The following is a 16,319-nucleotide window of genomic DNA, read 5'->3' on the forward strand; positions in this document are numbered from 1 at the left end:
GGATAACTTTGTGAGGCCAAACCTGTTTGTCCAGTGGCCTAATTTGCATGATTAAACAATGCTGTTACATTGTGTAATTCAAACTGAAGCAGTCTACATCCCCCATCCGTGTATTAACAAACATCACACCCACTGAGCATAAGGATTTATGATTGGTGCTCTTGCTGAACAAGGTCTGAAATGTGTTTCTTTTGGAATGACCTCATCATTACGGTATTGATTAGTTTGTTGTTAGCTGTCACTATTTGCAAAGTCCATTGGCATTCACGCCACTGAGCTGGAAGCTGCATTGCAGTATTTTCTTGAAATAGTATATAGAGCCTGCTGTGCCTGCTCTGAGAAAATGTACTGATGACCAGATGCCATTTTCATGCAAGTACCGCTGGCACATGTGCAAAAGCAGAAGCACGTGTTGTACACTTTTGCAAATGTGCACATGTTCCCCACCTCCAAAATTGTGAGGAATGATTGTCTAGCATCAAGGAAACCAAGAGGCTTGTTCGGCTGGAGGACAGTAACATCCGTTAAGATAAAAAAAAAAAGCCCCCCTTGTTAATCACTGTGCACATAAAACATCAAGTAAGAGACCCAGCAAACACTTTGTCTTTCCCAACCTCATCTGCTTTGCTCTCTCTTCCACTGCCCTCCTCCGCAGACTGACCTATTTAAGTCCAACACAAATTCTACCTCCTTTTTTCTTTCTCACTCACTCTCATTTTCTCTGCATCCCTTTGTCGTTGTAGATTAAACCTCCCATCACTCAAGCGCACACGCCCATGCACTTCTACTTTCAAGTCGTTTTAATGATTCAAGGCCCATAAGTCACCACACATTCTGTGTCTCTGCTTTTTAGTTTTTCTAGATGTAGTTATAAATTTTGACAAATCTCCCCTGAACACAATGTGTTTTTGCAAATCTAGTGTGGAGCACCCCAGATCAGTTTCAAAACTCAACCATTATTTTATTTGTATTTGACTGCTTGCTCAGGTTCATACTTGGTATGTGTATCTGTCTGTTAGTATACTGTGTGTGTAAGGGGTTCTGTCGCATTTCAATCCTAGTGTCCTATTCCTTCCCATCTTTTTTTGTTCTGCTGGCAGGTTTCTTTCATCCAAAACTTGGTGTTCTGTGTGGAGCGAGCATACAGAGTGCCTGACTATGGCATGTGGGAGCGAGGAAGCAAATACAATAACGGCAGCACTGAGCTGCATTCCAGGTTGGTCAGAGTATAAATGCCACATGAAAATATTTGAAATAAATGCGAGGGTTCAAATATCATGAGTGCTTAAAAATATAGAAATATTGCATCACTGCTGCTGGCTGTATTGGTGTAGTATATACCCGCACACACACATATATACATATACATACATATATATGTGTGTGCGTGGGCTGCAGAATTTAAGTTAATGTGTTGTTATTCGCTCTGGTTCATGGACAACCCACTCAACCTGCTGAGTCGCAGTCACCCCAGACAGTCTGTGTTTGTGATGCTGATGTGGGCTACGGTCAACACTAGCCCGTGTACGCTACAATATGTATTCAGGTCAAGAATATGGATTCCATTGTTGCAATGCATTACTTTGTACTGTGTTTTGTATGTGTGACATTAGCATTAGAGGGCATTAATTAGCATAGAAGTCATTATCTCCGCCAACTGTTAAGGAGTGTGAATACAGAGCAAAAAATCCCCTTGAAATTAAAAGCATCTGAATTTTCTTTCACTCAAGCAAACCACTGAAACCCAAACCCACTTTAAACAGGATGGGACCGGATATGTTTGAACCCCATGTACATGTGTCCTAACTGATTCATCTTCCAAGACTGGAGTGCCCTGCCTCTCCTCTGTTGGAACATGTTTTTTACTCCAACAATCGAAGCTATTGGCAACAGCTTACCAAGATATCCTCAAGGAAAGATAACAAATTCAATGCTGTTAAGAGACACTGAGTCTGCATTGACTGTATATACTATAGACAAACCCATCATGACGTCACCTCTTAAATTAAGCTGGAAGTGGGCGTAGCCTGCAGTTGCCATGTTGGATGAGCATTAGTCTGCCCACACTCAGATACTCCAAATATCATCACTTCTTACCTGCTGCTTTTGATTAGGGTAGTTAGCTGGTGTCTTCTTGTTGGTTGCTAGTTGGTAGCTGACTGCTAGCCTGCTGGTCAGTTTTTCAGTTGGACTAGGCTTCTAAATGTGTTTTGCGTCAGATCATGGCACAATACTTATTTTCCATCGGAACTACTGTAGCTCTTCTATAGACATACTTAGTGATCCACCAATAGCATGTAAGGCATTAATTCAGGCCTCTCTAATGGTATTGAATGTATTTGGATGTGTCAGCAGATCCTCCTTTCCTGCAACCTCACCTCTCCTTTCCTTTTGTAGGGTAATATTAGCAGGTAGAACGAGGAAAAAAACAATGAAATTAACCCATATTTTAGTCTGCACTGCAATCACAGCAGTCAGCCACTGTGAAATTTTATAAAACTTATTTTTTTAAGAGATCCATTATCTGCAGACCGCAATCTCAGCAGCCTTCAGCTTTATTGAATCCAAACACATAGCTCTTTTAGTTTCAAATATGATTCCGAATGCTTTTTTGGAAGGAAGGTAGCCTGGAAATCAGCTCAGCCTCCATCAACATTTATGCTCAAACTTGTGAAATACTGAATACTCTATGCTTAATGCCTGTTTCGTGAAATATGTTGTGTTTCTTATCTTTGCAGCTCTGTGGGTCTTGCTAAAGCTGCTCTGGAAGCCATCAATGGATTCAACCTGTTTGGAAACCAGGTATTTCAAAATTCACCCTCTCTTTAGACATTTCCACCTCATATGAATCCCAAGACACTTATGTACTTATGTACTTATGTATCCATCATTTGTCTAACCCTGATGCATGACTTAAGATTCCATTATGAAAAGAAAAAAAAATGAAAGGAACACCTTTCAATCACAGTATATCGTTGAGTAAATTTAATTCAATTCCATTTAGGGGACTGGGAGGGAAAGGGAGATGGAAGGAGGGACACAGAGCTATTAATATGCTATAGAGTAGCATACCAGTTGGACATAGGTCTATAGTTGGCTGAAACATCTGCCTCTAGAGTAGGTATTTTAAATATAGGTTTAATTGGGGTCATCTTTAAAAAACTGATGTACATGTCCTGTTAATAATTATATATTTTCATCTGGTTTAATATGGAGGTGTTTATTAATGAACAAAAGTTATTCAACAATTTGGTTGGGATGGAAGCAAGAAGACAAGTTCATGGTTTAGATACTGTAATTATCGAACTGTGCTCAGAAAGATCTATTTAAGAGAAAAAAAATATTTGGTTCAACATATTGATTAGGCCATACAGAAGTTTCTAATGCCACTGTACTTACATCTTCAACAGCTGTTGGAAAGATGCCTTTCTTTTTTTTTCTCTCTGATGTCTACAGTTTTTTAGTAAAGAAGCTTTTGAAGTTATTACTTCTGAGGGCTAAAGGAATAGATGGCTCAACAGAGCTATGACTCTTACCTCTTTAGCAATGAAAATACTGTGTTGCAGCAGGATTTTCTGACAGGATCGACCCAGCAGCTCGCAGATCTTGCGGTCTTGCCAGTGCACTGCCACAATCAATTAAAAATGCCATGTCTGTATACAAGCTGTATATGAACACAGTCGTGCTTATCAGGATTCCCCAAGCATGGCATCGGACTAATTCACATATGCGCTTCCATTAAGGATCGTGTAGCTACACATTTGAAGTAGCTAAAACAATAAAAAAAATCTCTGCACTTCAGAGATTGGTCTTGGGGAGATCAACAAGAAGACTGATCATATGGGAGTGGACTAAAACTTGCTCTTGCTGTTTTGAGATCTCAGCGAGTAGGTCTCGCAGCCCTGGAGCTTCTACAATGACAGCCTGACAGGCTGTCCAGTGACAAAATCAGAACGTGACAAGCAGGTACCGCAACATCATGGGATAATTTAGCGGGATGACACATGACACGTTTCACACTGTAGGCCAGCCGCTAAATTACCATATTGCTGTGACCCTTTCACACTGCTGAAAAGACCTGCAACGACCTGGGACAACGCAGGATTTCCATGCAGTATGAAAGGGGCTTTTTCAGTCTGTCGACAGTGCCAGGGCTTTAAGTATTTTGGCACCATGTCAAATCTCCAGCGCGTGGCATTTGATCGCAATTAAAAAAAAAAAGATCAACATTTAGAAAAAAAAATGTTGATGTGGGATATTGTTAACTTTGAGCAGTCAAAAGAATTCACCTGCTAATGGAATAACAGTAACGCAGTTTTCCCTTGCCAAACTAACATCACTAGCCAATCAGAAGTAAAAAAAAAAAAAAAAGAACATCTCATTTTGGGGAAAGAGAAATAAAAACAAGAATGTTTAAACTGTTTAAAACATCTAAGATGGAGACCTAATAGTTCTGCTAAAAAGAAATGTCTTAACCCTTTTTAAAACAGTCGGTGGGTTGTGGTACCTTCAAGGTGTCAGGGAGAGCATTCAACAAGCGTGGGGCAGCAACACAGAAGGCCCTCTCTCCCATGGTCCTGAGTCTGGTTCTGGGTACTGTATATGGAGGAGGTTTGAGTGACTGGAGTGGATTTGTTTTGAGGGCTGAGAAGTTCTTTGAGGTAAGGGAAAGGCATGTTCATGGATGCATTGGTGTGTGAGGAGGGAAACCTTATATTCGATCCGATGCCGATAACAAGTGCATTACAGTAATCTAGTCTGGAGGAGAAAAAGGCATGGACCAGCTTTTCAGCATCTGAGAGGAAGAGAAAGGAGTAGAGTTTGGAAATGTTGCAGAGGTGATAAAAGGAGGTCTTGCAGGGGTGGTTGATATGGTATTCAAAGTTCAGTTGGGGGTCCATTTTTACACCAAGATTTATGCCTGCTGATGAAACAGAGATATTGGAGCAAGAGAAGGTGATGGGGTTTATGGATGATAATGGGGTCTGGTGAGGGGTGCTGACCAGGATGACTTCAGTTTTGGAGCTGTTGTTGAAGGAAGTTGTGCTCCATCCGTACCTTTATCTCCCCCAGACAGGTGGTGAGTTTTGACAGATGATTATGATGATGAGGGTGTAGTTGCAGCTGTCGCATTGACATAAAGCTATGTGTCATCAGCGTAGGAATGGAATGATAATCCACGATGGCTGATGACCTGACCAAGGGGATTGAAGTAGGGATGAACAGGAGGGGCCCAAGGACTGACCCCTGGTGGACATCACAAGTAACTGTATGTGGCATTAATTTGCAGTGATCCAGGGAGATGCACTCTGTTGTGTTCTGTTGTGGTGAATTGTTCATCCAGGTAGGAGTGGACAAGTGGAGAAAGCCATGAAGACTTGGGCAGATGTGGTTTATCAGCTCTACATTTCTGATACATAGCACTCCAAGCCATGAAGACTGGGCTCTTTGAGGAGGCCACGACAGCAGATTTAGCTTGGACCTCCGAAGGTCAGATATGCAGCACTCCAGGCCTGAGACCCTTATAATAATGTAATGCACATAAAATCAAGACATTTATCCTGGATATTGGCATGTATGAAACAAGATTTATTTGTGATTGATTGGGCATTTAACAGTTCAAATTTGCTGCTTGATGGAGCAGCAAGTCTTTGCACTGGCCGCAACAGACTAGAGTCCACTCCATGTTTTCCATGCAGCTCGCTGAAAGTTGTTGCCATGGGGACACCCAGACAATCCCATTGGGGACAGCGCTCTTATGACAGTTTGCGTGATTGACTAGAAAGCCAGGATGTCAGGACTTGTCCGTGAGTAGTTAAACTTTCTGCAATAATTTCTGTGAATATAGCATGGACGGTGGAGAAGGTTTACAGCCCTGTCTGCAGCACTATAAAGATGGAAGTAGTCTGAGATTACATTATTTGTATGGCGAACTAGTGTTTTAATCTATAACAAAAATGTTGTACCAATCCCAAATGACTTTAAAACTGCTAATAGATTGCCATTAGACACAGTCAAATGCTTTCTCCACTTATAAACCTGGATAGCCATTAGCATCAGTTCATTTCATTTATGTCAGGTGGTTTTCCTTTGGTTTCAGGCCAACCCCAAAGTTGTTGATAGGCATGCTTTCAGAAGGGAAACACGGGTACCACACGAGATTATCATTCAGTAAGTGGTTGCATACTTGATCTCGCATCAAAATGCGTGACCAGCTAATTGTACCTTTGACTAACTTGAGCATTAGGGAAAGACTTTTGCTGATTTGACACTCCATAAAGCAGTCACAATTGCAACCCAAATGGAATATGCAGTATACCAAGCTAAAACAATGGCAGCAGGTAGCAGTACTCCAGTGGAAGTTATACAGCCACATCCATGCTGTTCTATAAAGAAACATAAACAGAACTCTCAATCACACAAACAAAGTGAACACGCCCCCACACCTGTTAAAGGTGTGGCTCAGACAAACATTTGTCAAATTTTCCGCAGTGCCCTGCTATTAAGGCAACATGTAAGTCTTAAAATTGGACATTATGCTTGTGTCTGTGACTGCCCTGTACTTGAGAGACTCTTGTCATGCACCAAAGAAACTGAAATCCAGGATCAATGTCAGTACATCTACTTCCCTTTCCAATGCTGTCAAACTGGTTGTGGATACAGGCTCTTTATTGTCCATTTTCAGCCACAGTCACAGTACGCCAGAAACTGCGACGTCTCCCTCAGCAGAACTGGAGCGATTACTGAAAGGTGGTAATACGTCATTTAAAAGATTGACGCATCACCCTGGATTCCACCTATTGGACAGGACAGAAAACAGATGGCATAAGTGTGTGTGCAGATCTCTGCAAACCAAACGAAGCCATAGTCACGGACTGCTACCCTTTCGCTCATATTGATGAGTTTGCAAATCTACAGGGTGCAAAGAGTTTTCTACAATTGATCTGGATAATGCATACTACCAGGTTCCATAAGGTGAAGATTGCTGAGATCTTATAGCATTCACTACACATGATGGTCTCTTCAGATTTTTCAGGCTTTTATGGCCTAGTATCTGCTCCTTCAGTTTTCCAGAAGATGATGGTGGACATCCTTCAAGACCTTCCAGGTGTCCAAAATTATCTGGATGACCATTGTCTATGGAGAGGATACTGCTGAACACAATCGAAACCTGGACACTGTCCTTACACGGCTCAAAGAAGCTGGACTGGTGCTCAATAAGAATAAATGCAATTCTGATTTTATTCTCATTGAAGATTTTGCCCATCTTCGCAACTGTATTGGCCCCGATGCGTACATGTGCCAGTGACCAAGGCACCTTCACATGGACTCCTGCAGCACGAGGTCAAGCGACTCCTTGTGACTAGTACTGAGCTTCATGCTGTTTGGTCCTTCTGTGCGTATTGTGATATCCACTGATGCATGTGATTATGGATTTGGGACCGTTTTTGCTCAAGTACAGTTCAATGGCTCAGAAAAGCCTGTTGCTTTTTTTTTTGCTTTTGCTTTCAGCCTTGCGTATACATATAGAAAGTGGATGGCCTGCCTCTATCAAATCCGTTTCTGACACACTTGCACCATACTACAAGATCAGAGATGAACTCTCAGCTGAGGACAATTACATTCTTAGAGGCTCAAGGCTGTGTACCACTCTCCTTACACCCCACGCTAATCACACTAGCACATGAGAGTCACCAAGGAATTGTCCACACAAAGCTTCTCAGGGACTTCTACTGGTAGCACTCTTAGCGTTGCTGCATATGGTGCTATGGAAAGATTTCATCATGCTTTCAGAAGCTGCATACAAACTGCAACAGTCACATCTCTGCAAAGAGACTATCCAACTCACTTTATGAAATCCTGTATGGCAGGAAAATGCGCACTAAATTGAAGATTCTTCCCATGCCATCAGCCGCATCTGCACTGGACAGTTTTGCTCGACGTACAGTACAGTTAAGAGACATCAAACTAGCATGCAGCTTTACACTGATGCTAAACTCAGTGCATGCTTGTCGTCTTTCCAGCCAGGACTGAGGGTGAGGATTAGGAAACCGTATCATGTTCATGAAGTGCACAACAGATCAACTCCTCCACAAAGAGTGTAGATCCAAACTCTTACTTGATGAGTGATGGGAAGAATGGAATGTGTCCCACCTTGCTCACTTTCCCCTAGGTACTGAACAGGACTCCAACACTGTTAAACTCCCACACAACAATGCTACTCATCACTCTTCCCCAAAACATCTACATGTTAAGAATAAGCCGAGCTGGCAAAAGGACTTATAACTTAAATCTCACTGTTTTGTGGTACAGAAGGTGCTATGCAGTAATTGTTATTATTTAGTTTGTCATTCAGTGGATGAAACTTGATTTGTTAATTTTCACTTCCCTTATAAAATTTTCTGCACTAAAGTGATGTTATTGGTGATATACTACTGTTTGAATTCTCACTGGTACACTGCTTACTGTTAGTACTTTGTCAAGGTCGCTGCATCTTTACAGAAAAGGGAAATGTTGTGTCCTGTAATGTTATTACATTGCGACATTAGGTGGCACTGCAGAAAAGGATGTTAGGTGTTGGAGTTAAAAAAGGAGGTAAGAATAGGAAGATGGATTAGTGGGGATGTGCCTAAAGCGTGTAACTTTGCTACGTTATTTGCACTGGTTACATTGTGTTCAGTAAACTGTTTATTGTGTACATTACTATACACTAACCGTTACTTGTAGTATAAACGCCTTTTCTATTGGGCAGAAACATGTCCACCACTTTCTACCCCCTGTGGGGTAGCGTTTAAGTATTGATCTTCAAAGAGGTTTCATGCTGTACCCACTGGTCAGGTTAAAAATAAGGATACATATTGCTGTTCAAAATCCACTGCACTATGCAGATTGCCAAAGGAAAGCTTGCTGATTTGACTAAAAGCCTTGGCCAGGCCTGTTTTTGAACAGAAATAAACAGACTCTCATACATAATGTATCTGACTTACATCAGAAACTACTTAGCGAGTTGCTGGAATGACTTGGTTTTATGTAAGCACTTGTGATGGATGGGTGAAGCAGACCGGACCAGCTTTCTAGAACTCAAAAAGGTTTGATCACTCTCCTAACTATGTGAAAAGCATAAAACCCCCTCCACAAGAAGTGTTTGAGTGCACTGAATGGATAAACTACATATGGTGGTGCCGCTCACTTTTTTTACATGGAGCCTTTTGAAGTGATAAAATGACTATCAACTAGCAGTTGTTCAAGCACTCCCACACTATACTTCAAATAAGCAGAATATGTCAGCCTGGTTTTACAGAGGAAGAGTGTGTTTTGATGTGTGGAGGTGTGATGGTTTAGGTTGTGAAGCCAAGTCATTATAACCATTTAGCTTTTTCTGATAAATGATGGAGAACTTGTTATTATTTACTGTATGTGCAGGTTTGCTGGTGCGTACAGACCAGGAGACTGTGTTAGTTCAGGAGTGTGATAGTTCAGCTGTAACTAGGATGCTGTCTATGTTTGTTATGCTGCAGGGCTGCTCATGGTCTGTGATATTTGTGGATCTGGATGCCCACAACAGGAACAGGCAAACCCTCTGCTCCCTGCTGCCCAGAGAGTCTCGCTCACACGTGAGTCCATCCATCCATCTACTTAAATACGTCTTGCCAATCACAGTAAAGTAATAATAATAATAATAATAATAATAATAATAATAATAATAATAATAATAATAATGATAAAAGTTAAATAAAACATTTTCTTTGTCTCTCTTCTGGTAATAATAAGAAACATATGCAATAAGAAAGACAACATTGCCTTGTCAATAACTTATTATTAATAATTTATTTAGCCTTGCTTGTTTTTGTATTGTTCTGACTTTTGATATTCCCTGATTTTGCACATACATTCCTCAACCGCCTTCCACAAGACCATCGTGTTCCATGCTCTGGCCACTGTGTCTCGCCTTGAATGGCCTTTATTTGATCAATATGATCCAGAATTTTCTCTTATTGTGTTTATAGATTTAAACTGGATATACGTTTATTATATTCCTGTGACTGGAACAGCTGTGTGCATAGTCTCTACCGAATACTAGCCTGCCATGCATATGTAAGAAACCTAAAAGGTTAATTGCACACATCAAACAAACCATGCACTCGTGAAAATATGTCAGTGGAAATCAATTCAGCACTGTATTCCCCTCATGGTGCAGTCATTACACTTCCCTTACCTGTGTTATTGATGGTTCAGCTCTGTCAAGAAATGTCAGGGGTGAGAGGTTGCTCCAGAGCTGGAGGGAGGTAGAAATGGAAAACAAGTGTAATGAAGAGAAGAAAATGGGAGCAAAATTGCTCCTTTTCTCCAATGCACCACTTGCAGACACTTAAATGATCACGTCTATCTCTGCATGTGTGCTGAAAGTGTCAGGCAGAATAGCAGCCTTCATCTTGTGAGGAAATGAGTGTAATTAGACGATCAGAGTGTTGTTATAGCTGTAAGGAACTGACATCAAGGAGCTGGAAAGACAGAGCGAGAGATCAGCATAGTGCAAGATCATACCAAGATAACCAAATTATCAAAAAAACATAATACATCTTAAAATTTAAATGCAATAATCACTTCTAGACACATTCTAGAATGTCCCTGTGCCTAGTATGTTATTGTATTTGAGTGTCATTGCTATGGGGTGGGTGTTCCTCGTCTGGTCTAGGTGGGTGGCACATGTCTGAGTAACAGCTACACAAATGCCAGGTTAAAAAGTGAGCAGAACATTGCACTGTCACAAGATGATCATTCTTATTTACTTCTGCTGTCAGGGCTTTTAATGATATTCTAGATCGCTGCATGTACTAAACCACTTTAGCTACCCACAGTTTAGTTATGCTACATGATTAGATTAGATTAGAAGTTTAATTATACATTTCTCATGTAAACAATAAAAACTTGTGGTATGTCATTTCCACAAAAAACAAAGGTGGGGACAACGTCCTATTATTTGTGTAATGCTAATGTTTCCTTTTGGTAGAACACGGATGCAGCCCTTCTTCCAACCATCAGCTATCCTGCTTTTGCGGTTGATGATGACGCCCTCTACAGTCAGACACTTGACAAGATTGTCCGCAAACTCCAGGGTAAATATGGCTTCAAACGTTTCCTCCGTGATGGCTATCGCACCGCAAATGAAGACAAGAATCGCCGCTACTACAAGCCTGCTGAAATGAAGGTGGGTGCTTTTTTTTTTGTTATTTTATTTGTACTTTATAAAGACTTCATCTATGAATAATAAAGTGAAACTAACGATTCATAAATACACCAGATTTACAGACTGGGGGATTAACACACTGTGGTTGATTTTACAAAACAACTAGTTTAGGTAATTAAGACTAACAAAGAAAGGAGACTGTACTGACAGCAATGCAGCAGCAGTTTTAGATTGCGCTTATACGTAGCACAGCAGACAGGAGTGCCATTTGCTGCAGTGCTGTATTATTGAGGTATCTCACTAAAATTCTCAGTACAATTCTACAGATGAAATCATACAGAAGTAAAAAAAAAAAAATGGTGTTACAAATGCATCTAGTGTTTACTACCTACCACGGGGTGTGTGTGTGTGTGCGTGTGTGTGTGTGTGTGTGTGTGTGAGAGAGAGAGAGAGAGACTTGAGACTTGTGAGTCTGTGAGTCTGAACTCTTAATACTTAAATCATTGCATTAGCCGTAGAATGAATCCCCCAGAATTAATGAGCTCATAGAGGCAGATGGAGGAAACAGCAGAGATCTGAGTCATGTCGGACACAACTTGAACCACTCTTTCATTTTTACCATTGGTGCTGACTGTACAGGACTCTCGTGTATTTAAAGAGTTCCTTTCTGAGCTCCTTTCAAATTAGCTTTATTTAATCCTGTGACAAACAGGATATAAAAACTATGTAGCTAAGAATCATTAACAGTATTTAATTCCTCAGTTACTATAGGTTTGCCCTGCTCTCAGTGCTGCATGCAGGCATATTTATTACAGGCGACATTAATGCCAGTAAAGTTTCATAACTGAGCAACCTACAGCATGTCATGCTTCCATTTCCCTTCCATCAGCACATACTCCAAGTGAAATGTATCAAGTTTTAAAAGAGGAAACAGATGCTTAGTTGTTAAACAATGCAGTAAATATTACCTCAAGATTTTTAGTATGCAGGAAAGCATGTTGAACCAAGCTGCTACGTTGTTATGTCAAAATGAATTTGCCTGTTTTAGAGGTGTTACAATAACACATGCATTTGTTACATAAAAAACAAATATGTTGCCTGACACGTAAGTTCTGTATAGAGCAACTGAAATCACAGGTACAGCTGGTCTCCTGGTAGAAGACATTGACTGAACGTCTGTGCTCCCTGTCCGTTCACCATTGACAGAGAGAAGTATCAGCCCATGTGATAGGCAGTTTTACCAATCAGTCGAGCTGCTCAACCACAAAGCACTAGGGATCTCTGCCTGTTTACAGCCTCATCAGACCAAAAAGCATAGGTCTCACTGGGTGACTGCCCTTTCTCTCCCTTTCTCTCATGCTCCCTTCCTCTGCACTGTTAGAAAAATTAAAAAATCCTAAAAAGGCATCTGAGGTGCCATAAAAATACCGTAAAATAACAGAAAATTACTTTCTCGTAAAATTACAGTTTGTGTTTGTAATTTTAACAAGCTTTTGCCTAATTTTCAGGTTGTTTTAACATTTAATTAGAAACATTTTCACATTTTAAAAGAATTAAATTACCAACAAATATGGTAAATAAATATTGCATTATGAATAATAATGCTTAAATTTACAGAAACGTGCTGTTATTAGTTGGTTTTAATGACATCATTTTATGGGAAGAGATTGTATATTACTTTATATTTGATGTAAAATAACAGTATATGACACAAAATAATGAGATTCATCTTTCAAAACACGTCAAAAAACTGTTGCAAAACTAGATATTTGGTTAGATTGCAATAATTTACTGTTCATTTTAGAAAACATCAAATGGATTTTTAATTGTTTTACGTTTTTAACGTTTAATTACAAACATTTTACATTTAAAACAATTCAATTACAGATAAGATGGGAAATTAACATTGTAATATGAATAATAATGCTTAAAGTTACAGAAATGTGCTCTTATTAGTTGGTTTTAATGATGTTATTTTATTTAAAAAGGCTGTATATGACTATATTAGATGTAATATAACAGTATACAACAATAATTTGATCTTTGAAAACATGTCAGAAAAAGGTAACTACATATTGGGTGAACAACTGCAACAATTTACAGTTTATTGTCATTTTTTTATTTCTTTGACATTGATTTCCTGAATATCTAAAGGACTTTCAATTTTCAACAGAATATACCATTCTCCGTAACTTTACTCAACTGTAGCAGGTAACCATTATTACAGCAATATTCAAAAATCAATTCAATTAAAATGACTGGTTCTGAAACAAAAACAATACATTTCAACTGAACTGGTAATGAAAGAAAAAAGTTTTTAAAAAATAAAAGATAGTTGAGTTGAATTTACATACAAGGCATCCATAACCTGGTCCACAACATTGATTACAAACTTGGTCAAACCTCACTGGAAATGCATCCATACTCTATCCAGACAGTTGACGAGGTGTGGTATCCATACTTGAACTACTTGTTGATCGTGGTGAAGTTGCAGTTTCTGAGCTGTAACCACCTGAAGAGAACACAGAAAACATCAGCTGTTATTAAATTATAACAGCTAATAACAGTTTAAGAGGCAGGACCAGGATAAAGGTGCAAGATACAGTCCCACTATGACGACACTGTTGCTTTGGGACAGACAAGCTTGCAAGATCTCAACACACTACAAAGAAAATACACACCCGACTGACTATACATGGGAACTAAATGAACAACATATTTGTGTGGGGAACTATTGCTACTGCTGGATACAAAAGTCTTTTTTTCTGTGCATTGTAATAAAATACCCTGTGTTCATCCCTGATTAGTTGTGTTATTTGCTACTGAATCAGAATCTAGAGAAGATAAACCCAACTGATGATACTGATTTATAAGCACACTGTCAATTCACTGCTGTGACTGCACTATATTACAGTAAGTTACAGGTAGATTATATTATTTTTCAGCCCATCTAACCCAAAAGAGTAACTGTGTGCAACAGATGCATGTACTCACCAGAGAGGGGCATCTCATCAGACTGTGTTACTGGACTTGTACTGGTACTGGCTCTGCTCCGCTGTTGGTTGCTCTGGCTGCTTGGAGGACTTCTGGTGGCCCTATTAAAGGACAGCTAGTAGTAATATTTAAACACAGACATCACATCAATCACGCTCAATCTGGGTATATTAATACCTAACATAATTATATCCTCAGTAGCCATTGATATATTTTAAACTGTTCCTTTCTCAGTATAATGCAGTACACCACCACTAAGACCCACTATGAAATCAATGATGAACAAGGTGTAGTGTGTCGTCATCACCCTTTTCAAAACATCAACAAAAATGTAGACAAGATTCTTTGAAGTATAATTCATAGTAGAACTGCTGTATTGGACTGCATTAATTAGAACAGGTGGACCTAATAAGTACATTTTGATTATGCACATTTTTTAATGTGAAAGTTTATTCTGTACAAATTGAAACACAGACTTGTCTTTGTGAGCAGTGACAGACGTTTACAGGCTTCAACTGGTCTCAGGACAGAAAGGAGGTCACTGTCCTGCAGGTAGCTCAGGTCCTCAACTCCTAAACATTGCAGATGCTCCAGCAAAGGCTCAGGGTCTCTCAGTTTAGGCACTGATTTGATGAAAGACAGAAGCGGACTCTCTGCATCCATGACTAGGAGGACTAGAAGGGACGAAAAATACTGTTACTGTCAGATTTTAATCTTGACTCAGAGTCAACAGTGCTATGCTTAAGTGAAATTACTCTTGTCCCACAAAGCTTGTACACAGGCAAATGGTAATAATCTAGTTTCTGCTCAGGCTTCCAACATTGTATGCTTGTTTCACTTCATACAATGTAAATGCTGGCACATAGGACACATCATGAGGTGTAACAATAAAGTATACATGCTGGTCCTGCATCACAAGCATGAGCTGAATCTGTCTGAATTCAAGTGCCTCACCTTGGTTTAAACACAGAAAGAGTCTCTTTTGGTACTGAGTGCCTTTCCACTGCACCTAAGTAGCTGCTCAACATAGGGTTCTTTGACTAAGGTTTCTCCTACTGTGGAGCGCACTGCTTCACTGTACAGTTCAGCATGGGAAGGAGTGGAGTTCTGAACCACCAGTTTATGCCATGAAATCAACTCTCTTGACATTTTGACACGTTACATTAATTAATTACATTACATTAGCGTTAATAAAATATAAAGTGGTTTGTCTGGCTGACTAGTAACAGACTAACACCGGCAGACGCCACGTGAAGATGACTCCGCCGCCGCCGGCCATACTTTTGTCATCATAGTTAGCTAACATTTCAATTGACGACATGCTTGCGGATTTGTTTTGTCGACTGAGTAAAGTCAGAGGCATGGTGGTAAATAAAGCTAATACTACTCAGCTTCAGTTTGATACTTGCCTTCTGCATTCGTCTTTCCTCCAGCCTCGACATTAGCTGCTGTTTGCTCCAAGTTTCTGTGACCAAACGGGAACAGTCGCGTTGTGGTTGTTGACCTTGTTAAGCATAACGTCAAAGACGGATGTTCAGTGTCCCAACAGCCAATGGCATGTCTTCTTCTTCCTCTTCTTCTTCTCCTATATATATATACGTATATATACGTGTGTATATACACACACACACACACACACACACACACACACACACACACACACACACACACACACACACACACACACACAATAGCCTACATGTTAAATTGTTATTTTACTATTAATTTCTCAGTAATTTTAAATGATTTTTTAAAACTTTTTTTTGAGTTTAAAGTTAAATTTTATTTTATGTTATTTCCATTAAATAACAGACAAATATTTTTAATATACATATACATACATCGATACATTTTTGTAAAACAGAAATAACAACAGTGTTTTCACACATGTTTTCAGTTATAGTGATTTCATGTTACATTTGACATGTAAAATCACAGTCTCTTTTTTTACTCTCCTGTCTTTCATTATTTCCTTCATCTATTTGTCACTGCTACTCTTGCTTTTTTGTCTTTTCTTAAATATAACGCTTTAGGCCATGCATATATGCATGATCACAGGGTGCAGACATTAAGCATTTAAGAAGCATATTCATACAGTCAGTAACAGTCGTACAATGATTGTGAAAGCGACTTCACA

General features: G+C 39.6%; 1 protein-coding gene across 3 annotated transcripts in view; it reads left to right on the top strand.

Annotated features, from left to right (window-relative positions):
- phkb (phosphorylase kinase, beta) overlaps positions 1-16,319 on the top strand; it is a 123,070-nt gene that overhangs the window by 40,385 nt on the left and 66,366 nt on the right. For all 3 annotated transcript variants that reach the window (XM_047580683.1, XM_047580682.1, XM_047580681.1), the window contains 4 exons: positions 1,101-1,216; positions 2,739-2,802; positions 9,519-9,614; positions 11,012-11,209. In XM_047580683.1, the coding sequence (XP_047436639.1) occupies positions 1,101-1,216; positions 2,739-2,802; positions 9,519-9,614; positions 11,012-11,209 (474 nt within the window). The remainder of the gene's footprint in view (positions 1-1,100; positions 1,217-2,738; positions 2,803-9,518; positions 9,615-11,011; positions 11,210-16,319) is intronic.

This window comes from Mugil cephalus, chromosome 3 (assembly GCF_022458985.1).
Source record: "Mugil cephalus isolate CIBA_MC_2020 chromosome 3, CIBA_Mcephalus_1.1, whole genome shotgun sequence".
Lineage (NCBI taxonomy): Eukaryota > Metazoa > Chordata > Actinopteri > Mugiliformes > Mugilidae > Mugil > Mugil cephalus.